We start from the raw sequence: 24,534 nt of genomic DNA, 5'->3' as shown, positions 1-24,534 counted from the left end.
AAATTAATTAAAATTATGGTTACCACACCTACAAAATCTCGGTAGTAACTGATGTAGAGCAGTTTAAAATTTTTTAGTAACTTCTGCATCCCAAACATATTTATGGCCTCCCGAAACTTCTATTACTGGCTACGGGACTGAATTAGGGTGTAACGAGATAATTAATTCTCCGTATTGAAAGATGGCAGTTCCACGTAACGGATGTGATAATTCGATTATCAGTTTTATTATAACGTATGTTGTTGAGGAACAGGAATTACTATGCTTTGTAGAGAGGCATCGATTATTGAAATTGAGCAGAAGGTGTGGTAAATGTAAGAATGCCTTAGAAATAAACAAATGACGAAACAGTTACCTATTTAAAAGTGATTATCGTAATGATTATGTGAATGTATTATGTAACCACAAGTAACCAAACCTAATCTAACCTACTGTTTTAGCGATATATTTTCGTTTACGCCTGTGCTCACGCCTGTACGCTTACGCGACTGCTCCCTATAGATGAACCCTAAGCTACCACGCGGGTCCGCTAGCGTTGTTCGCCCTGTGCTGACTCGATGAGATGTCATTCGTGCTTTTTATTGCCCTCCTAGCACAGGTTGATTTACATCTTTTACACTGTAGTTTTTATGGCATATTTCTGGACGCAGTGTTTATTTCCAAAACGATAAAGCTGTACTAAAATGGATCTCCACCGTAAAATTCAACTACTTTCCTGAGAAACACATTCTAAGATAATGAGAATGAAGTTTCCTGATAAATGACTGAATTTTGTTTTAAAGCTTGAATATGTTGGACTTACTCTGTCTCACAAAAGCCAAATACACTTATATTTTAATTGTGTTGCACACGAGACGAAATGGGACGCGAAATATTATCTAATCATATATTCTCATCTCGTCTCGATTCTCGAAAAAGTTTACTCGTCATCACGTTTCGATTTTCGGAGAAATTTTTCTCATCATCTTGTCTCGATTCTCGGAGAAACTTTTCTCATCTCTTCTCGATTCTCGGAGAAACTTTTCTCGTCATCTTGTTTCGATTCTCGGAGAAACTTTTCTCGTCATCTTGTTTCGATTCTCGGATAAACTTTTCTCGTCATCTTGTATCGATTGTCGGAGAAACTTTTCTCGTCATCACGTTTCGATTCTCGGAAAAGATTTCTCGCCTCGTCACGTTTTGGAAATGTATGTAAAAAAATGTATGCCATGACTTTCTTCTTAATTTCTTCTACAAGTTATCAGATCCTTTCGCGTCATCGATACACCCACGAAGGGTTAGATATAACAACATTTAAACCATATTTATTATTGGAATTTCTATTTCTAATGATTTCAGTACCTTCGATTGCTGAAAATTGCTTTGTATAATGCTCGCACCATCACTTTATTAATTTACAGTTTTTATACAATCAATCGTGTAACATTTAAACAGTATTTGAGAACTAAGACTTGGGTGAACTAGTGTTGCCTACAAGGCTCGTGAAATTTTTCGTTTTATCTCTAATTTCACACTACACTCCTAGTCTCCATTCTCATCTGGTTCTCGAGACAAGACGAGAAATGAGATTAATAAATTTCTCGTGTCTTGGGCCAAAAAAACATGATAGGACCACGTGAGTCATACCGTCTGAAAGGCCGTTCCATTCTGAAGAGAACGACGGTCGAATTATTATTCTAGGGTAATTAGGGCCGTCTCAGTGAATTTTTATCCAAATATACTTCTGTATAGGGTAAAAGTGGGGCATGGTAGGGAAATTTTTTCTGGTGGGCCTATTTTTTCACGTAGAAGATTGAAATTTTGTACAAGCATTCAGTCCACCGAGTAGTATTTACCAGAAGTTTTTTTCCGATTTCTGCATAAAAACAGGGGGGGTCCAGAGTGGCAAAAGTTGAAAAAAGGGAAATTTTGCCCCCAAAAATCCCTTTTTTCAGGAATTTCCCGCCTTAGATACATGATGGAGACATATGAATGGTACAGCCTGAAAGATAGTTCTATTCTGAAGAGAATGATTGGCGAATTATAGTCCTAGGGTAATTAGGGATGTCTCAGGAATTTTTTCCCTGAGATCATAGTGTTTTATGGTACTTTGGGGCATTGTGGGAATTTTTGATAAAATTCTCCCGCCCTTACTATTCAAGATAGAAACTTGAAATTTAGCACACACAGTCAGTATGCCAAGTACTATTTCTCAGATTTTTTTAGATCGCTACGATCACACAGGGGGGGTCCTGGGGGGGCCAAAGTTCGAGGAAAAAATTTTCCCTTTGAAATTTTCACTTTGACATTTTTTTCGCGCTTGTGGTATATGGTATGAGCATGGAAGTGGTACCATTTGAAAGCCAGCTCTATTCTGAAGAGAATGAGGTATCAACCATGATCCTAGGATAAATAGTGACGATACAGTACCTGCTTGACTGAAAGTTTAAAAAATAGCTCAAAATGCCAGGATCCTTTAAGGGTTAAAGATCCCTCACAAGCTTATTACAAACAAAATATAATAGGGGATAGCTGGCAAAAGGGTGTGACAAAATACGGTCGTGATAGCACTTAGGTTGAGAACCACTAGTCTAGAGTTAAGGGACATTTACCATCTATGAAATATTGTGCTTGAAAATAGATTTCGTAAATAAATAATAAGACAACGAAACATTAAGATTTTCATGAAGTGCTAGTGTTTTCTTTCAAGATTTAATAAGTGCTGGTGATTAGAGTTGAAATTGGTTAAGAGTACGGTGATACAAATGTCAAAAACAAAGTTTCTCTCGCTTCTACAATGCAGATTAGATTATCTCCAGTTTAAATAATGAAATTTTAAAGTTTGAGAGAACCAGCACCATCTACTACTTAATCTTTTAGCGATTTCAACCACAAACAATTGGGATGATCAGAATCCCATAAGGGAAATATACACTATCTTTTGTCAAAATTAACTAAATTTTTTGCATAGGTTATGGTGATGATTAGTGTGTATGCATATGCAGCGGCGCTAATCTGTCTTCAACATTGAGGGGGGGGGTAAGATCGTTCCCATATTCTTTATTTATTTTCCGATGTCCAAAATATTTGTGAACTTGAAAAACAATGCTGTGTAGGATCAGAGTAGCAGAGTTGTCTTAAACGTTGGGAGGCGGGCAGATTTGAGGCTTATTCTGGGGAACATCAATTTCTAGAGGAGCAAGGGCTCGGAAAAACACCGGCTTTTTTTGGAAAAAACTCGGTTTTTTCTGCTTCGCTTTTTTGCTTGGGAAATGTTGGGCTTTTTTGGAAATTCTGCTTTAAATTGATAAACCAGATTTTGTTTCGCTTCTCTACAACACAAAAAGTCATTTAATTAGTGGTTGATGTCGAAAATAATATAAAACCTCGAAAATAAACCATGAATTTCGAAAAGATATTTCACACAGTTTTACTTCTCAACATATTTACGTTATGAATTCCAAAGGATTAACCAATGTATATAATAAGATTTTTTTAACCTCTTACATACAAAAGTAAGCAGGGTTGGCAAGAACCATGGTTGTTTTTGAAAATGCCAAAAACCCGTTTTTTTTTGAGGGGGGAGTTTAAACTAGGCTTTTTTGGTTTAAACCAGGTTTTTTGGGTTTAGATATTTTGCTTTATGTATTTATATTACATATTGACAGAAACAAGTTTGTTTCGCCTTGGTGTTACTACGCAACAACGGGGTTATACTGGAAGAGGTCACATAAGCTTAAAGAAGTCCGGTCAGTAAATTTCTTAAATTGAGAAACTCCCGCCATCGGGAAAATCCCGTCATTACTCTAAATGTAAAACAATAACGGAAAAAATCCTGTTATTGCTTTGCATGTAAAATTTAAAGGTCAACGTATCATAATCAGTACGCTAAAACTGAGGTATTAAATTACAAATTTAGTGCGTACATATCATTGAAAGTACAAACCAAGCTAATGTTGGAAGCTACGTAGGCAATCGATAAATTTTGTCAATTTATATCAGTATATTTAAGCAACCTTTTCTTCTTTATAAAACAACAGGCATTCAGGCATGCAGAAATATACAATTTAGTTTCGTTTCGTATGTTCAGGCTTAACATCCTTACGTAATACCGAGGTTATCAAGGAGAAGACTTTCGCTTAAAGTGATATCCGAACCGCTACTTTGTTTACGCATGAAAGAAGGGTTGTGGTTCGACCGAGAATCGAACATGGGACACCTTGATTAAAAGGTGAAAAGGAAATAAAACTAATGCAGATGGTTTGATGTATGGAAACGTCACCATGAAGATCACACAATTCGCATTTTTCGTACCTTTTATTTTTTTTTCGGTTTAAACCAGTTTATTAAAAAAAAAAAGAAGAAGAAAAACAGCTGGTGTAAACCAGCCAACCCTAAAAGCAAATACTTCTTTTAAAAAAATACTCAAATAAGTAGCAAAATTCTATGTAGTATTTTTACTTCAAAATATTTCATACCCTCTTTTTGGAACAAAATAAAATTAAAATAAAAGATAAGAAAAATATTTAGATTTATATGATACACTTAAAGGCTGCACACCTAGAGCTTTTGGTTTTGTATATTCTTGAAATTCTACAGTTTTATATAAGCACCATCACGGTTTATTGTCCTCAAGTTTTCTGTATTTTCAGCAAGAGGGATTGAACATGAAGGGTGTGAGATAAGAACATGGTAACCCATAATTTTACTATTTGAAGAAATTAGAAATTTTCTGCTGCACAATCCATTTTGAAAGTCGGAAAGCTGATTTTTCACATAAGTCTATACATGAGGGATTAAACGAAGCGGTATGCGTTGCTGCCTATCTGATGCTGCGTAACTCAGCAATTGAAAATTTGTTAGTTACCATGTTCTTGGCTCACACCCTTCATATCATTATGGAACTCTCCCCACCCCACCAACACACACACACACACAAAAAGGACTACGGAATATATTTAAGTTAAGATAAATACAACTGCACAACAAACATGATTGACTGGAGCTTTTGCGCTTCTATCGAGAAGTCCGGAATTCAACTCAGCATTCGACCATTCTGACAAAACTTTTCTTCACTCCATCTATGAAGTAGAAATAGTGCGTGTACTGTGAGTTGGCTGACTTCATTTCTTATTGTTTTTAAATCGTTATTATTACTAATTACCAGCAGTGACGGTTTTGCGAGGGTTAGGGGGGGCGGTCTTTCGGACTGAAGCCTGTTCCCCAAAATTACGGAATGTCTAAAACAAACGAAATATCTATTGGTTATGCCTTTACTCATAAACTTTAAGTTGCCGTCAAATAAAAATTACGAATGTTTAGAAAAACTAAACATTAGTAAGAAAATCCCCTCCCAAAATACTCTTCCAAATCCGCCACTGATTCTCAGTATAAAATGATCTTCAAGGTTGTATCCGGAAGATTATCGCTAAATATATAAACGAAACGAAATACAGTATTAGTTATGCCTGTACCCATAAACTTCAAGCTCCTCCCAAATAAAATTAGGAGATTTTAGAAAATGAAACAATCAGAGAAACCCGTCCCAAAGTACGTTTCTAAACCCGCTACTGATTATTTGTATAAATTAGTATTCAAGGTTGTATCCGGAAAATTATTGCTAAATCGTTGCACAGCTACAGTATAACAGAAATGTGGAAGTACGGTTAGACGGATATATTGAAAAACGTACGCTTTGACGGATATATAGAAAAACGTAAGTTTAACTTCTGCGTTAGAAGCTAGAGTACTAAGCTCTTAGAAATGAAACAGACGACAAACTGAAATGATATCGAGAAGAAAAAATATCGATAACTCAAAAGTTAAAATAAAGTTAAATAGCCTCTAAAATTGCCCTCAAATACTACATTCTTCATGTTAGCTTTAATTCGTAAAACATGTGCTCCATCCATCTTGATGGTGAATTTTAGAGCGAAATATGGCATTTAGGTCATGGAATTCTTATCTAAGTATAGAATATACTATAAGAAAGCTATTTAGATAGAAAAATCATGAAAATGAAAAAAGCCAAAATTTCCAAAATTCTCGTTTTTTTCCCAAAAAAGCCGGCTTTTTATGTGAAAAAAACCATCGATTCAAAAAAGCCGGCTTTTTTGCATCTCTATCAATTTCATCTCACGTTCCTTTTGTGGCAATCGGACAAAAATCATCAAATTTCTCCCCAAAAACACATTTCAAATCGGATTATTGGAGGGGGACAGTCCCCCTCAGTTCCAAGATTGAAGGGGACATGGCCCCCTCATCGCCCACCCGGGATTTGTGCCAGTGTGCATATGTACAAGTTGGAAACGGGAGATGGATTTTTACCTACTTTTACTCTCTGACTCCTGATAGCTTGCAACCTTAAACAATAGAACTATTTTTGAATGTTGAAGGATAGCACATGCTAAGTTTTATTTTGTGAGAATTATCCTGGAACAGACGAACAGACAAACGCCAATTTGTAGTGATCACACGGAGTCGTAAAGCTTTAACTAGATCTACCATTTCACCACCCAATAGAACACGATGGTGTCCCAGTCATATGCCAGTGTCGTCTAGCCGTATACCGTTGTCGTGGTATACGGAGAACTTCTCTTGAGGGCACAGTGTTGTCGGATTGCCGCTAAGTTTCGTTTTGTTGTTATTTTATATATTTTGCTATTATTATTATTGTTACTCTTCAATTCAAATAATACCGGACCTTAAAGGCAGAGGGGAGTAAGTCATTTATTTTCTGAAAATGAGTTATTGCCAGATTTGAAACGCGTGTTCTGGTATCTCTTATTTTTAGAAAGCTTGTAGTTGTATTATGAATACTTTATCAAATAGCAACAATAAAATTGGATATAAGTTCGAAGGCTCTTAAAGGCAAAAAGAAGTAAGTCACTGTTTCCTGTCTCTCCTGAAAATTTAATAAAAATGACTTACTCCCCTCTGCCTTTAAGGCCCGGAATTGTACGTGTTTCTGTTATAGTTTCTTTTTCTTTTTTTCCTTTCTTTCTTTTTTTCTTCTTCTTTTCTTCTTTTTTTTGTCGTTCGTTCACCATATCTTCTTCTAAATTTGGCAACACTGCTAGTGCAATTCTGCTGGTTTACGTTTTCTCAGTGTGCGTTCGTTAGGCAGCTCCACGAATCGCACCGAATTTTTGCGATGCATCACTCGTGACGTAAAGCAGTTCTATGAGTGATGTGGAGTCCATGCTTCACGAGTCCTCAGTATAGTTGGATTGTAAAAACTTCGCTACGCTCCACAGTGGGGCGAAAACGCAAAAAGCTGGCCAAAATATGATAACTATATTCAGATTGAATGAAATTTAGTATTAAGGGGTTATTGAGGTTGCTGATTACGATTCTGCAACTAACGATGAAAAAACAAAATGGCGGATCCAAAATGGCGGAATAAAATCTGCAAACGTCGAAAAAGTCGTAGAAATATTCTCAAAAGTGGCGATAAAGGGGTTCTTGAGGTTGCTGATTACGATTCTGCAACTAAAGTTGAAAAAAACAAAATAGCGGATCCAAAATGCCGGAATAACAAGAATTTCAACATACTTCGTAATTTTCACAATGTATCTTTAACAACATTCACTTTTTTCACATATTTTGATGAACAATTACTTGTTACTTACGTTTTTATTTATTAGAAATGTATTATTACTTAAATGACACAAATTACACTGTTCTACAAATTTTAACTTTTTTTTTCTTTCCAAAACGAAAGTAGGTGTTCTTTATGGTTTCTGACCTGCTGATCACGAATCTGAAGTCAGATATGCTGTATCAGGTCTACCTTTTGAGAAATGTTTAAATGAAAGTTAGAATCAAACTCTATATTTGGTGAATTTATGCATTTTAATAATATTATTACTTTTATGTACAATAGAAACCATTTTTTAAAAAAAATGTAAGCATGGCATATCTGGATATCACAAAGATAAAAGAATGCTTATACATTAGTATTTCATGGAGTTTTTCATTAACAATAAACTAAAATAAAGTTTAAAAAACACTAAAATTCCACATTTGGATTTGAAATGCCTTTATACATTGCCACCCAAACAAAAGTCATCTTTTGATTAAAACGTAGAGATAGATTGAGACATCGTAAGAAACGAAATACCTACGAAGATTTCCTCTTGTGTGATGTGGGGACAGTATCACGGGCCAATGTCCAGCAGTAGTCTGCGAGCATTGAAACACCAGATTTCCCTTTGTATCGCTGCTCCAGGATCTGAATTGATTGATGAAACCTCTCACCATGCTCATCAGACACATCTCCTAGGTTTTCGGGAAAGAAAGACAGGTGACTATGTAGAAAATGCACTTTCAGCGACATATTGCACCCCATAGTGTGTAAGTTTGACAACAACTCCTCAACTAGTTGCGCATAGTTCGCACTTTTGTTGTTTCCTAAAAAGTTTTCTGAAACACTCTTAAGAGAATTCCAGGTTTTCCTCTCCACTTCAGTTAGTTTTCCATCGAATACGTCATCTTTCATCAATTGGCGTATCTGGGGACCAATGAACACACCTTCTTTTAGTTTAGCATCTGAGATGTTTGGGAACTTTGTCTGAATATACTTAAATCCTTGTCCTTCCTTTTCCAACCCTTTAACAAATACCTTCATAAGCCCTAATTTAATGTGGAGGGGAGGCAAAAAAATCTTCTTGGGGTCTACAAGAGGTTTCTCTTTCACATTCTTAACTCCAGGAGTGAGGGATGCACGGGTAGGCCATTCTCGTTGTATGTAGTGCATTTCCCTGGCTCTACTGTCCCACTCACAAAGAAAACAGCAGTACTTTGTGTAGCCTAACTGTAACCCTAACACCAAACCAATCACCTTCAGGTCCCCACATATGTTCCACTTATGCTCATCATACCTCACTTTTTGCAAAAGGAGTTTCAAATTTTGGTAAGTTTCCTTCAGGTTTACGGAATATCCAATTGGAATCGAAGGGTAAGTATTACCGTTGTGGAGGAGAACACACTTCATGCTTGCTTTCGACGAGTCCAAGAATAACCGCCACTCATCAATTTTATACGGTATTTGTAATGCCTGCATCAGTCCTACAACGTCAGTACAATATATGCAGTCATCACTACTGCTGTAAAATTTAAGAAAGTCATGTTGTCTTTCACGGTAGAATGTAACTTTGGTTCCTTTTTGAAGAAGGTTCCAACCTTGCAGTCTTGAAGCTAGAAGCTCAGCTTTTTGTTTGGGTAAGTTCAAGTCTCTAACAAGGTCGTTCAGTTCCTCTTGAGTTATCAAATGTGGTTCTGTGACACGTTCACTGTATGTAGGATCTTCATTCTCACTACTCACACAACATTCATTCTCATCATCACTACTGTCTACTGTCCATACTGCTGGCGGCACAGGCACAGGAAAACCTTCGCCATGTGGGATGGGTCTTCTAGCTGATTGTAGATTTGGGTATTGAACCGACTTTTTACCTTTGGACGTTATTCCCTTTACATTTGAAAGACAAAAGTAACAGTCATGTAAGTGATCATGTGATTCAAACCATAACATTGGTGTAGCAAATGGCATACACTTATGAGAACCACGTAACCACCCCCTTAGATTCACAGCACAGGATTTACAACAAAATTTCGGTGCCCAGGGCTTCCCTACGTCGACCTTTGATGAGAAATACAGTTCGTATGCTTTCTTAACAATAGGCGTTATCTTGGTGAGTTTCTGTTTTGGAGTTATTCGCCCACACACATAACAGAAATTGTCACGATGATTCTTACATTTCCTAGGCATTTTCAAAATTGTAACACTTAATTTCACAATACCAAACGTTTCCAAATGTTAACTACTTTACAATGAAACATCTACCCGTTACGGGTCACAAAAACACACCTTTCAATGTTCTTTGTCTGCTATAGCATTCAAGAGGAAATAAAGCTCACCACACCAACAAGCAAAAAGTAAATATTGATAGTCAGTTGTTTCACCGTCATCCGGTGTTGCCAGGTCTATGTGGGGAAATTTCTTTCCGACGTCCAATTTTCCACTTTTTCCGCCAAATTTCTTTACCTTTTGTGTGTGAGAAGGGGTAGTCATGCGTTTTATATTAATAAAGGCTTGCATTTTATACATCAAGATGTATGAATAATGTATAGTGTCTGAAATATATACATATAAAACATTATTATAATAAAGTTTTTAAAATATATATTTCCCCGAAATAGTTCCACAAAATAGAAAATTTTAACTACATTTCCCCATTTTTCCAGTAACTGAGACCTGATACGCAAAAATGGATATTATTTTCAGATTCAGCAGAAAAAAATCTTTAAGAATCACCTATTAGTTTACAGGAAAGAAATTCAGTGTTGAACAGTGTTATTGGTATTTGATTCGGTTATGATAACTGCAACGGCTTGTCACTATAACATTAATGAGCAATAATTAACATCAACACGTTTCGTAATTGGCACCTTTTGGCAGCTACGTTTTCGTCGACAGCATTAATGAATATTCAGACTGTCATTCTACAAAATATGAACGTGGTGCACGAGGGTGCACATAATGTTTGTCAACGCTTTAAGTTAATAAAATATATAAACAATGTGAAAATTTTGCCTGACTTGCGATTCAAATTATAAATTATTACATCATTATTATTAATTTTTCACTTCATACATTTATTCTACTTACCAGTACGATATAGGAAAACTTTACAGATTTAAAAACTATGAACGCGTTCGAAAGTTACAACCGTTTAAACGGACGCGTCACAATTCTTCTATTGTTCTCTACGCTTTTGATCTGCTGAAGGGTCTACTTAAGAGTGGCTCAGGTAGTCGGAATAAAGTAAAAACCCTGTTCTATTTATGGATTTGGGCCCCTCTAACATCACTCTAGCCAACTACATAAAAAAATTCCTATATTACTAACTTTCGTTTTTTTACTTTTGGCCAGCTTTTTGCGTTTTCGCCCCAATGTGCGCTCGCTTCGGTAATAGTGAGCATTTAGCAATACTAAAAGTAATATCTCTTGCTTCTTGCTTCCGCAACCATGCTAAGAGGGTGAAGAAAGCCTCTTTCAACGCTCTGTGTGTAAAGGTAGCTTTCTAAGTATTAGTCTCATAGTGTCAAGAAATATGATACAGTAGTGTACAGAAGGTATATGGTACAGAAGGAATATGGTACATAAGAAATATGGTACACGACTGTTGTTGTTGTTGCTGATTTTAGTTTAGCGTCCCTTTCAGCAGCGAGGCTATATGAGACGTGGACCTACTGATTAACGTGGAATCCGAACCACATGAGCTCCCGCCGGGAATCGAACCCGGGTCTCCCACTCCAAAGGCGCGTACGCTAACCGCTTAGCCACGGAGGAGCTCTCCAAGGTACACGACTGTGCAGAAGGTATATGGTACAGAAGGAATATGGTACATAAGAAATATGGTACACGACTGTGCAGAAGGAATGTGGTACAGGAGTACAGAAGGAATGTAGTGCAGAAGGAGTGTACACAAGGAATATGGTACAGAAGGAGTGTACACAAGGAATGTGGTACAGAAGAAGTATAAACAAGGAATATGGTACAAAAGGAGTGTACAAAAGGAGTATATATAGTACAGAAGGAGTGTACACAAGGAATATGTACAGAAGGAATAGGGTCTATAGAACAGGAGTGTACACAAGGAGTATGATACAGAAAGAGTGTACAGAAGGAATATAGTACAGAAGGAATGTGCACAAGGAATATGGTACAGAAGGACTATGGTACAGAAGGACTATGATACAGAAGGAGTGTACACAAGGAATATGGTACAGAAGAAGTATAAACAAGGAATATGGTACAGAAGGAGTATAGTACAGAAGGAGTGTACACAAGGAATATTGTACAGAAGGAATAGGGTCTATAGTAAAGGAGTGTACAGAAGAAATATAGTACAGAAGGAGTGTACACAAGGACTATGGTACAGAAGGAGTGTACACAAGGAATATGGTACAGAAGAAGTATTAACATGGAATGTGATACAGAAGCAGTGTACAGAAAGAGTATAGTACAGAAGGAGTGTACACAAGGAATATGGTACAGAAGGAATAGGAAATGAAATGAAATCTTTAAGTTTTACGTCCCACGGTTATGCCGGTTAGGCTAAAGGAGACGGTGATGATTAGAGATGAGTGAAATGGTGGAATGAAGAAAGTGGGAGGAAACGGGAGAACCCCGAGAAAACCCACGAGCACGGTGTTTGTCCACCACAAAGTTCACTTGGCGGAGGCTGGGATCGAACCCGGGACCCCAAGCGCCAGAGAGAAGTAATAGGGTCTATAGTACAGGAGTGTACAGAAGGAGTATGATACAGAGGAGTGTACAGAAGGAATATAGTATAGAAGGAGTGTACACAAGGAATATAGTACAGAAGGACTATGGTACAGAAGGAGTGTACACAAGGAATATGGTACAGAAGGAGCGCACAAAAGGAATATGGTACAGGAGTACAGTCCACACAATTCATAAGGTACGTTGAAATAACAGGTTGAATGTTGAGCCCTGATCATCGTGATGTAACAATAGTGAAAAAAAAAAAAATCCCACGTCCCTTGAAATAAATTAAATGTAAATTGGAGCGTGACTTCGAATGGAACTTGAAACTTGAGGCACTATTATTTTTGAGTTAGTGCCCACCATAGCATAAAACACTAACTATAACTCTTTTTTTCTTCAGTTTACGAACTAGGTCTAAATGAAATTTTTTTTTTAAATTGAGTGTTAAACTAAATGAGGTCATGATCCCTTGAACTGTCTAATTCATTCTACGTGTTGTAATAACTTGTAATTTCTTATAAGATAGCATGCACATATGTAGATCATCAATTAAAATAAAATACATGTTATTAGAGCTTTCACAGAAATAAAATTTCCCCAAATCACCATTCGCATTGTGCGTGTCTGACTACAACAGGAAGATTGCGTGCACATGTTATGCATATGACATCACGCCAAATTCGAGAGAAGAAAAATATATTTGTAGGTATATTGATTTTACGGTATAAGAATCGTACTAACACAAACTGTAAAACGATATTCACACAAAGTACAATGTATTGAATTAAACGAAATCAAATCTCTGCCTTTAAAGGGATATGGCCTACAAGTTGTCTTTTACTTGGGTAATATATTATTGGATCCCATCGGTGTTAATTCAGGCACTAAAGATCGGAGTTCAGAATATTTTACCAACTTCTTAATTGTCTCACGGGACATACTGGTTCAAGATAGAAAATTATATTCTACCACCATTGCACGAGAGACCCGGGTTCGGTTTCCAGGTGGGAGCTCAAATCGTTCGGACTGTACGTTAAGCAGTAGGTCAACGTCTCATATAGTCTCCCTGCTGCACGGGATGTTAAATCCCAAATCAACCTGTATTTTTTGCTTGGTTGTTACATGTGAAATAACTGAGATAATTTGAAGTACCATGACATATATTCAGAGAGTCTGATAAGATTGCTGTATGTTTATTTTCTTCTTGTTACGTTAGCCACTTACATCAGCTGTCATAATCATAGTCTTTATAAATACAGCTGTAATGCCTACACCAAAGTGCTCATTCAACTGATTCATTATGATGATTCAACAAATTATCATAATATTTATTGTGACAATTACGCTCACACACTCAATTAATTGTTCTTATATTCAAATTAAAACATATTTATATGTAAATTCAATTTATTTTAAAAGTCAAGGAAAATTTTATTTTGTTTCATTTAGCAGCCAAGCAACCTCTTTCATTTGTCCCAGGTAAAGAAGTTTCTCTGCTTTTCAGAAAGAAAAGACCACCCATTTTTCTACCTCGCCAGTAAACGGTAATGGAATTTGCTATTGTTACTCCAGCCATACTGTCGCACTACCTAAGTACCTCCATATCGCAAATATCACGTCACAGACACACAGGGACCAAAATTTTTTTATCTACAATCTTCGCAAGTGCTTATGAAACTCTTTAACATCATGTACTAGCCCAAAAGAGACGCTAGGAACCAAAGCCAAGCCATCAACCGATTTTTTGGGGAAATGGTGTCACGAACTTTAAGCGGCGAATCAGAATCCGAAATTCAAAATTTACAAAGAGAAGAATGAAGCGTCTATTAAAAAAAAGAAAGAAAGAAAGCTGGGAGAACGCCTACACGGAAGAGAGGTTACTCTAAATCGACTCTTCATCGTAAAAACATCACCAATACGCGACTCATAAGGATACGTCAACTTATATATATATATATACTTAAGTGATTAATTTAATAAGAATGGCTAGCTAAAGACCCCTTAGCAGCCAGCTACTCAAACCACGCGTTATCCACAGCAACATAGTCATTACAAAATTACTTATGTAAATATTTAAAACATTAGCCATAGATATTATTTTTATCATCTTACGGTGACGCTACGTAATTTGTGATTTTGAACTGAGTCTGTGATTGATCTATATACGTGGACTTCCTGTATTCAGAGAGGAAAAGTAGTGCGATGGATGGCGGATATATAAACTGTGCGAGTGAAATTTAAGTGCAGATGGATTTGATAAGTGACGCATCGTTGCATTTCAACAACATGGAGATGAAGGACGGAGACACGGGTTCGATCCCCGATACTCGAGACAGATGCCTTGCCACAGGAAGACCCAGACGCTTCAGACAAACGAGGACCTCTTCTCCGGGAGTTGAATCCAGAGGACAGCGGGGTCTGAGAAGGGACATTAGGAAGCATTGTGACGGTCAGTTAAGTACAGTGCAGTTTTCTTCTGAAGTGTGGAAATATAAGCGGAAGGAATTATTAAGGTAGGACAAAGTATTCTGTTATTTTCGTTATTGAAGAAGGACTATGGCCAATATTTCCGTGATTCGTGATCTCCATACTCACCTTTTCCTAGAAACTTCGGGACATTGTTTATTCATACGGAACTGTCCGTAAACATTTAGAGCATTTTTTTCTTTCTTTTTAAAAGAAGTAAACAAATAGCCTAATGCCTTGGTTGCATTTCCAAAATTAGTTCACGGATATAGGAACTATAAATTTCATTTTTGAATAAGTACCATAAAATTTTTGATTATTATACTAGTGAAATTTGTATACATTGATTTTATCTTCAATCATGCATTTATTTGTAATCGTCATGTGTCAATATTTAGATCCTTGAAGCCGTCATTATAATCATTTATATGCAATCCAATATTTATTTATATCAAGTATGGATTATTTCTCTTTTAAACATAAATCGCGTTTAAGATGTGTGAATGTAATGTAATTTCTGTTTTGAGTAAACCATGATTTAGCGTCAAAGTCTAGTTGTTCAAATTTTAACATTTGTATAAGTTGTGTTAGGGAAATATGTGTCAGAACGGTAAACAGTCTTAATACCATTTTATTGTAATTTGTCAATTTTTATTATAATCATTCTTAAAAGAAACAATCAATATAAAGCTTCCAAAGATGTGCTATGTTGAGTAAGTTTTTAGACAAATAAGTGTAAACATTCTTATCCCGTAATATCGTTAGTCTCTCATAAATAAGGTAAACAAACTTAAGATACTCGAGTAAATCCCTTCGGAGGTACCTATCTGAGCAACGAACGCAGATAGGGTCCATAGCTATGGAGAAACGTGTATTCGCAAAATAAGGAATCAGTGAGAAAATCAAAAAGTGTCGACAATATAATTATTTTGATCAATTGGCCAAACTATAATAATAGTAGTACTATATATATATTTCTGTTTAGTGTATTTGAATATGAAATATTTGTGTAGTTAGTGTTGTGTAACGATTTTTTATTTTGAATTGTGTTATTTCCCAACTGATATAGTATGTGTACAAAGTTATATCTTGTTTATGCAAATCTTTTAATATTGAAAATTCGCTAGAGTTCATTAGAAATGGTGCACTAAATTTTCTCAAAAGCATACTATCGCTTCTAAACTATTTCTCCAGTAAGTCTTGCAAGCAACCTAAACCATTAATTCTTTCATTCCGCAATCCGATTATTAAACTTATTTCCATTTCTTTTATTAATAAAAAGAGGTAGTAACTGTGGGCAAATTACTTAATAGTCGTTTATGTCTAGGAGGAAAACAATAAATCATTTTGTTAATTAATATTCAGTTTAATAGAAATTTTTGTTTGTATAACTACGTCATAGTAATTATAAAGAATCGAATATTGTCAGTTTAGTTGAGTAGAAATAGATTGTTGCTAAATTTTACAGTCAAGATTAAATAATTTGAATATTACGTTGTACAGTGAAGAATGTGTTAAGAGAAATCATATTATTTGGTCAAAAACAGTTAAAAGTCTGATTCATTTTCAGTAAAGTCAATTAATTCATTTTTTTTGTAAATCCATATTAACTTGTTTGATTTTTGTAGATATAACCTTATTTCTCGTTAAATTTATTAAAAGTCTATTTGACGTTAGAACCAAAGCATTTATGTGGTTATCATTTCAAAAATATGCCTATTTCCTTAACTGATATTAGCATACCTAGAAGTTATTTCAAATTAACCTGAACAGAAAAAGTTGAAGCACGGTTACATTGACCATCAGAAATCTTTATCTAATTTAACTCATTTTTTTTTTAAACTTTAAATTAAACTTTTCTTGTTTGTTGCTTTTGAACTATTTTTGCTATCTCCACACACTTCGGTGACAAGGTGATAGCCAGTGTAGCCAACTGAACAAGCCATTAGCGAAAAATCTTTCTTTCAGCTTTGCAGCTTGTGAGATTTTTGCTCCGCATATTTAAATCAGTTCACTATTAACTACGCATCTGTTTTCCTAGCGCCTTGGAGACACCGTTGTGGGGAAAACAGGATCGATTAGACTTAGGTCATCTTTCGTTGTACGTATCAATTTCTTTTTTAAAATTCAAAACCATCTTAGCAAAACGGTATTTTTACCTTGGAGAACTGAAGTTCGAGCCCCGTGGAGTCAACTTGAATTCTCCAAACTCTCATTCATTTTTTTTCATTTGTGTAATAGGCAGATGAGTTGTCGCTCATCAGTACCATTCACTTTTCAAGTACAAGGTCAGGTATTCATTTTTCTGATGCATATTAGGCTCATCCGTGAGTGCCTTAATTATTCATTCTAGTGCAGATTAAATATGCAAATTAGAGATAAGGAATCGAATTCCGAAAACAACACGTTTCATATTCTTCGTCGCCCAAATACGTAAGATCTGCTTATTCGTAATATCACGTAGTAATTCTATTTGGCAGCCCGAGCAGAAACTTTCCTTTCATTGCTAGTAATTTTCAATCGTTACAAAACTTGGCTTCCAATACAGGAACCCCAGTGTTACAAGAAATGGCTTCCCGAACAGGGACCCGAATGCGTAGTTAATCTTATTTGAAGGACCAACATGCGTAGTTAATTTTATTTCAGGACCGAAAAGCATAGTAAGCGTTAAAAAAAAAGAAGTAGGAAATCTAGTTTGGAGAAGCATACATAGTAAATTTCGAACAGCGAACGAAAACAGTAATCAAGTCTATTACACAATACTAAACTTAAGAATGGGAAGCGTGATATGAAATTAGGTAACTTTGTATTCAAAGAATCATTATTTCGAGATTACCCGTAGGGAACGATTAAGCGTTCTACTCCCCCTCGCAACCAATTTTATTTCATTTCAGCATATGCGTAAAAAAAAAATAATAATAATAATAGTTGTTTTACCTCATGTTTGTTTGTTGGTTTGTGTGATTGGAAGAGAAAAGAGAAAAGAGATACACCATTTTGTTTGTTAAAAAAAGAGAAGAAAAGAAGGAAAGAAGAAAACGAAAAGGTAATGCACCAGGTAAGCGACTAATATAAGTGAACATGCAAATTCTTGGCATATTGATGCATAAATTTAGCTAAGTGTGTTTCTAGTGAATAATATTAGTATTAATATAATTATATAGTCATATATAGATATATGTTTAGAATAGGTTAGATTTAATACTTTTATTTACACATGCATTTTATTACTTACATATTATTGTGTTTTAGACATGTTATCTGTTAATTAATACACTATTTGTACATACACATAAATATACACGTGAATATATTTAAAAAAAAAAAAGAATGAACTAAGTTGTTGTGGAAAACGTGTGGTGCTAAAGTAGCTTGGCATGCTACATTGATGAAATAGTAATATTTTTGCGTATTAAGGTGAACTTAGAGTACGAAATTTAGAGTGATTGACAGCATAGGTCAGATAATTAGAATTAATTTTAGACAAATTTTAATAAGAATCATTCTGACAATCCAGTTATTTAAGTCTACTTGCAGATGCCACAGTTAAGGCCATCTAACTTGAGGCAACGACCAAGAAACAGGATGTCTGCAATGGAAGAAGCACAACGTTGTCGCACGTGTGGACGTGATCTATGGGAACAGGATTTGGATCCCACGGATGAGGCTCGAAATTGTCCCGAATGTGGTGACCAGAGGAATGCAAGTCCAGTTACGGAAAATGTCACTCAAGGAAGTAGAGACAACATTCAACAGCATCACAGGCCGAACAGCACTAATGGCGATTTTCAGGAATCTCTTCTAGCAACGTTACAACGACTGGATGAGTTCATGAAACAACAAAAAGAAGAAAACAAGAAAAACGAAGAATTTAGAGAAGAACAAGATAGAAAACTTGACAAGCTCATGGAAAAACAAGACCATTTGGCACAAGACCGAGAAGAACAAGAGAGAAAACTTGACAAGCTCATGGAAAAACAAGACCATTTGGCAGAAGACCTCTCGAGGAAACTACAGGAGCAAGCCAGGAGGCTGGACGAACACGAGAAGTCAAACACGGAAGCGCTGGAGGACTTCAAGCGCACCATCTCTCAAAGTCTGGAGGAACAGAGAGAGCGGCAGCACACGCAGTTGCAGGAGGCAGAAGAACGTCTCACGGCACAAGCTTGCCAAATGGAAGAGAGGATGGTCAGGCAAATGGAGGAAAGGCAGGGACAGGTTCTAGAAGATATGCAGCGCATGCGGATGGACTTGGAGACGCAGACCCAAGCACAGAGGATAGAGCTGCAGACAAGGATGGAGAATATTGAACATTCTATGACTGTACGACGAGAGGAGCTAATAGAGAGCCTGACTAATCAGAGCACCAGGATTGAGGAACTCCGGCAAATCCAAGATGCCGAACGGGAGAAAGCAGGAGCTATTCAGCAGACGGTGGACCAACTGACAGCATCCCTAACGGAGAAGATGTCCGAGTTGGTAGAAAGGAGAGTTGGGGAAGCAGTAAGAAACATACCTCAACCCGCTTTCTCAGGAATTGAACCACCTCGAAGGACTCCGACGCCTCCGGTTTCAAATCCAATTTTAGAAGACCTCAGTCAAGGGAATCAGGAGAGTGGAAGATCTGTGGACTCTCACGCTAGCTGCAGAAGTTTTCTTCGGGCTCCTAAAATAGATGAATTGCCATCGTTTGACCCGGATACGGATGTGGGACTGCCATCAACCTTCCTTGAGCGGTTGTTGGATGACTGCAGGCTATACGGAATAGTGCAGGAAGAACTTCTCCACATAATTCCACGTATCCTACGTGGAGCAGCAAAGATGTGGATAGACAATCACATCCAACAATTCAGAACTTTTGAAGACTTCCGTCGTGCTTTTCTGAGGAATTTCCAAAGCGAAGCCATTATTCAGCGAAAGCTCACTCGCCTCAGAAACACACGCTATAGGGCTGATTCACGTAAGTCTCTGCGTGAATTCTTTTGGGAGCAAGTCAAGGCGTTCCGAGAACTAAGTCCTTCTATGTCGGAAGCAGAAGTTCTCTCAAACGTGAAGAACATGCTACCGTTACGTATCCAAAGGCAGCTCATCGGAGTTCAGCTGGAAGACACGGAGCAACTGTCAATGATCCTCTGGGACACCGAGGAGCTGGACAGGATAGAGAGTTTCCAGAGAGACCGAAATGCCCAAAGGAATAACAGGGGTACGACAGGGCAACGGAGAGTACAGCATGTGCGTAGGCAGTCAACGGAGGAAACCGTATATAGGGACTCCGGAAATAGAAGACAACGGAACCATCCTTATCGAAGAGAGGACAATCGATTGCGCAATACTCACCAGCCATCACAGCGGACTGATGAAGACAGTTCCGGCAGCGAGAGAAATACAGGAGCACCGACAAGAGGTCACGCGCAGCGCCGTTTCCGCCGCAATCAAAGAAACAGAGGAGACAGGCCAAGAACTGAAGAGAGACATGTCCGACAAGTGACCACGCATCGAGGGAACAGCTCGGAGCGAAGAGGTCACACCAGAGGAAACAATCGTGGGTCACGAGGGAGAGGTAGCAGTACACCAGACAGCATCAATGCTACCAATCCACTGGTCCTGCAGGCAGAGCAGCAGCAGTAAAACTGAACTTGACCGCCAACGGTCCGGGGTTCGGGTTGACGGTCAGTCTCAGTCTGCTAGAAAGGAACCCAATAAAGTAGTTGACATCGATGTGGAAGGAAATGAAACAGCAGTGAAGATAAGAATTAATGCAGAAGGCAGATGTTGCACAGAGACTAATCAAAGAAACGTTGTAGAGCAAACACAAAAGAATACTGAGTCTCAGAAGATGAATGTGCATGTCTCTGCCACTTGGCTTACCTCTGATGATAATGAGAATGAACAAGAGGAAGATGAGACACAACGATATCAAACACCCAGGATAGAAGTCGTTATAAACCAACATACCTTCGAGGCAATTTTGGATACGGGCAGTGAAGCTACGTTGATTACGGAGTCCACTTGGAAAAAGATATCGGCAGATTATCGGCAGATGTTCGCAACCCGACATTGCGACAAGCACAGGAGATCAGGTTAGTGGATTTCACGGGGAGGTGTCAATCCAGAGCAATCGGTTGTGCAGTTATACCGATTGAGCTCTCGGAGATGGAGATTGCGTTGGAAGTATTGGTAGTTAAACGACTCAACGCACCCATTCTCCTGGGCGTGGACTTTCTGTACCGTGTACGCGCCGAGCTAGATTTCAATCGCTGTGAGCTGCGAGCGGATGCAGAACCCGCCAACATAATCCGCAAATTCCTACCTATGTCAAGAATGGAAGAGGAACTTTGCGTCGAGAAAGATCTTCAAATTTCAAATGTAACCAAAGACGAATTAATGCAAGAGATTGAAGAAAAAGAGCGTGCAGCCAATCTACCCTCGCACATTGAGGCACAACAACTTCAAGATATCCTTCGTAATCACTGCTCAGTATTTTCTGATCGTCCAGGACGCTGTAGGGTGTATCAACATGATATTGTTGTTAAAACAGAGGAGGCCATAGTTTCCAAGATATATCCGGTTGCATTAGCACACAGAGATGAAGTGCGTAAGCAACTTAAGCAAATGCTTGACGAATGGGACATTATTAGGCCTTCAAAATCCTGTCATTTGAATCCACTGCTGGTTGTACGTAAAAGTGATAAAACTCTACGTCTATGTGTTGATTTTACATCCCTAAATAGGCATACTAAGGTGTTACAGACAAGACCTCTGGAAATTCAGGAGATACTGCAGAGATTCCACGGTGTGAAGCATTTTGCAAGAATAGATATGAACTGTTCTTTCTGGCAGCTAGAACTGACGGAACGCTCGAAACCCTATACCGCCTTCCCATTTGAAAACAAATTGTATGAATTTCAAGTCATGCCATTTGGACTTTGCAATGGGACTCAATCTTTTACGAATGCGATGAATTTGGTATTAGGGGATGAGGTTCAGGACTTCACCATTTGTTATGTGGATGACCTCCTAATCTTTTCTAGGTCGATGGAGGAACACCTGCAGCACATCGACACCTTTTTGGCACTTATCAGCAAAGCAGGAATGACGGTGAAATTGAAGAAATCAGAGTTCGGGTTACAAAAAGTTCAATTTTTTGGGACACGTGATTTCACCAACTGGTATTGTAAAAGATAAATCGAAAGTAGAAGTCATACTGAACCTGGAGCCGCCTCGCACAATAAAACAAGTGAGAAGATTTCTTGGCATCTTAGGATATCACCGCTCATACATACCAAACTTCTCGCAAGTGGCGCAACCTCTCTTTGAGTTGCTGCAGAAGAGCCGAAGATGGAAGTGGACTCAAGCACACCAGAAAAGTTTCGAAGACTTAAAGAGGGCTATCGCGGAGGATGTGATGCTGTACCATCCCAACTTCCAGGAACCCTTTTACGTGCAGTGTGATGCATGTTTGTCAGGCCTGGGAGGCTGTTTGTGCCAGAAACAAGGAGATGAAAGGCGAGTGATCCAATACGCCAGCCGAAGTTTAAGAGGAGCAGAGAAGAATTACGCCATCAATGAGCTGGAATGTCTTGCCATCCTTTGGTGCATACAGAAATTTCGCATCTACCTCCTTGGTCGGCGCTTCACTGTGATCACTGATCACACAAACCTGCAATGGCTGCACCGCAGCAAGAACTGGAACAGTAGGTTGACTCGCTGGAGTGTACAGCTGCAGGATTACGCTTTTGATGTAGAGTACTGCAAAGGCAAGGATAACACAGTTGCAGACTCCTTGTCACGCTATTACGAGGAAGGGCCTGCAAACACTTTCAGCGTGAATAGTGTGAAGCAGCAGACCTTGGTACTTGCAGTCACCAAAGAAGAGCTTGCGAGACACCAGAGAGAGGATCCTCAGTGGAAGGATATAATTGACTTCCTAATAAAAGGCGATATTACGGATGGGAGCACCAGCAATCGGAATTGGAGTCAAAGCTATCGCTTAGCTGACCAAGTTCTATGCCTCAAGAACTTCCATGCTCCAGAGATGCTGACAATCTGTCTTCCGAAGACACTTCAAGACAAGGCACTCCAAGACATCCATGACAACGGCGGACACTTTGGCTTTTACAAGTCGTGGAAGGCCCTGAGACAATCATACTTCTGGAAGGGAATGAGGCGAGACTTGAAGAAATGGATAGCCGATTGTGAAGTGTGTGCTCGATCCAAAGTGGACAGACATCCCCCTCAGCGAACAGTAACCTCTTACCACGCAGAGCGACCCAGAGATATTTACTATGTCGATCTTGTAGGACCAATGACACGAACACCCACTTGAGAAAAGTATATCCTCACCGTGATGGACGGATGAACAAGGTATCTCGTAGCCATTCCCTTGAGGAACAGTTCGGCTAACCTAGTCCTCAAGTATCTCAGCCGTTACTTTCTACCCATCATTGGGGTACCAAATGCCATATTGAGTGACCAAGGACCACAATTTACCTGTTCAAGATGGAAGGAAGAAATGGAGAGACACAACATCAAGGTCTTGTACGCACCTCCATACCATCCGAAGTCAAACCTGGTGGAGAGAACACACACTGAACTTCACCGACTATTCAGAGTATTCTGTGCCAAAAATCACACTTCTTGGGCAGAACATCTACCAAGCATTGTCATCCTCGTGAATCATGCGGTGACAGAATCCTTCTCTTATACTCCAGCGGAATTATTTCTAGGAGCAGTGCGAAGAAATCCCATCTTAGAGCATTTTGGTATTCCGAGAGAAGAACGAGAAACCTGGGAGGACAAGCTGTTCTATGCATCCCGTAGGAACATCACCTTGAAAAGGCGAAGAAATGAAAAACTCACCACTAAAGGTCCAGTGGTAACACCTGGGGACTTAGTGTTCCTGAAAGCGCACAGGTTAAGTGCTGCTGCAGAGCAGAAAGTGCGGAAGTTTTTCGATCTTTACCAGGGTCCGTACTATGTGAAGAAGAAGGTTGGAGCTAATACCTTCGCCATTATTGACTGTAGTACAGGAAAAGAATTGGTCCCACAACATCTGGAGAATCTCAAGAGGTGGAAATGCTCAGAAGAGAGAAAATAAGAATGGATCCAACGCATGAATGAGCGACTCTCACCCGGAGCATCCAGTAGCCAGAAGTAATCTTCAAACGTGAGATTGAGACTATCTCTCTCTCAGCTTGCACGAAATTTTACCATTAGGGTTCGGATTTTTGGTGAATTTATAAATTGTCTTCCTCAACATAGATTAGGGTTAGTATTTTCATGTACTTGTACTTTTTGTCAGAATTTGAACTTTTATATTTATCAAATGTTACTTCTCCTTAGATGCAGCCGTGCTTCACTCCGTTGCAGCACTTGCTACATCTTGGGAGGGGGTATTGTGACAATTACGCTCACACACTCAATTAATTGTTCTTATATTCAAATTAAAACATATTTATATGTAAATTCAATTTATTTTAAAAGTCAAGGAAAATTTTATTTTGTTTCATTTAGCAGCCAAGCAACCTCTTTCATTTGTCCCAGGTAAAGAAGTTTCTCTGCTTTTCAGAAAGAAAAGACCACCCATTTTTCTACCTCGCCAGTAAACGGTAATGGAATTTGCTATTGTTACTCCAGCCATACTGTCGCACTACCTAAGTACCTCCATATCGCAAATATCACGTCACAGACACACAGGGACCAAAATTTTTTTTATCTACAATCTTCGCAAGTGCTTATGAAACTCTTTAACATCATGTACTAGCCCAAAAGAGACGCTAGGAACCAAAGCC

General features: G+C 38.2%; 1 protein-coding gene across 1 annotated transcript; it reads left to right on the top strand.

Annotated features, from left to right (window-relative positions):
* Window positions 1–23,255: 23,255 nt before the first annotated feature.
* Window positions 23,256–23,840, top strand: LOC145679628 (uncharacterized). Its single transcript, XM_081750203.1, has one exon. It carries the CDS (start codon window positions 23,256–23,258, stop codon window positions 23,838–23,840), a length of 585 nt encoding a protein of 194 aa, XP_081606329.1.
* The last annotated feature ends 694 nt before the right edge of the window (window positions 23,841–24,534 follow it).

The sequence above is a fragment of the Thermobia domestica genome, chromosome 2, assembly GCF_964235325.1.
Source record: "Thermobia domestica chromosome 2, izTheDome1.hap1.1, whole genome shotgun sequence".
Taxonomy (NCBI): Eukaryota; Metazoa; Arthropoda; class Insecta; order Zygentoma; family Lepismatidae; genus Thermobia; species Thermobia domestica.
This window is presented reverse-complemented; position numbering and strand designations above follow the sequence as displayed.

Excerpts from the sequence above, each read along its gene's own strand:
- LOC145679628 (XM_081750203.1), top strand. The coding sequence starts at position 23,256 with ATGGAGAGACACAACATCAAGGTCTTGTACGCACCTCCATACCATCCG.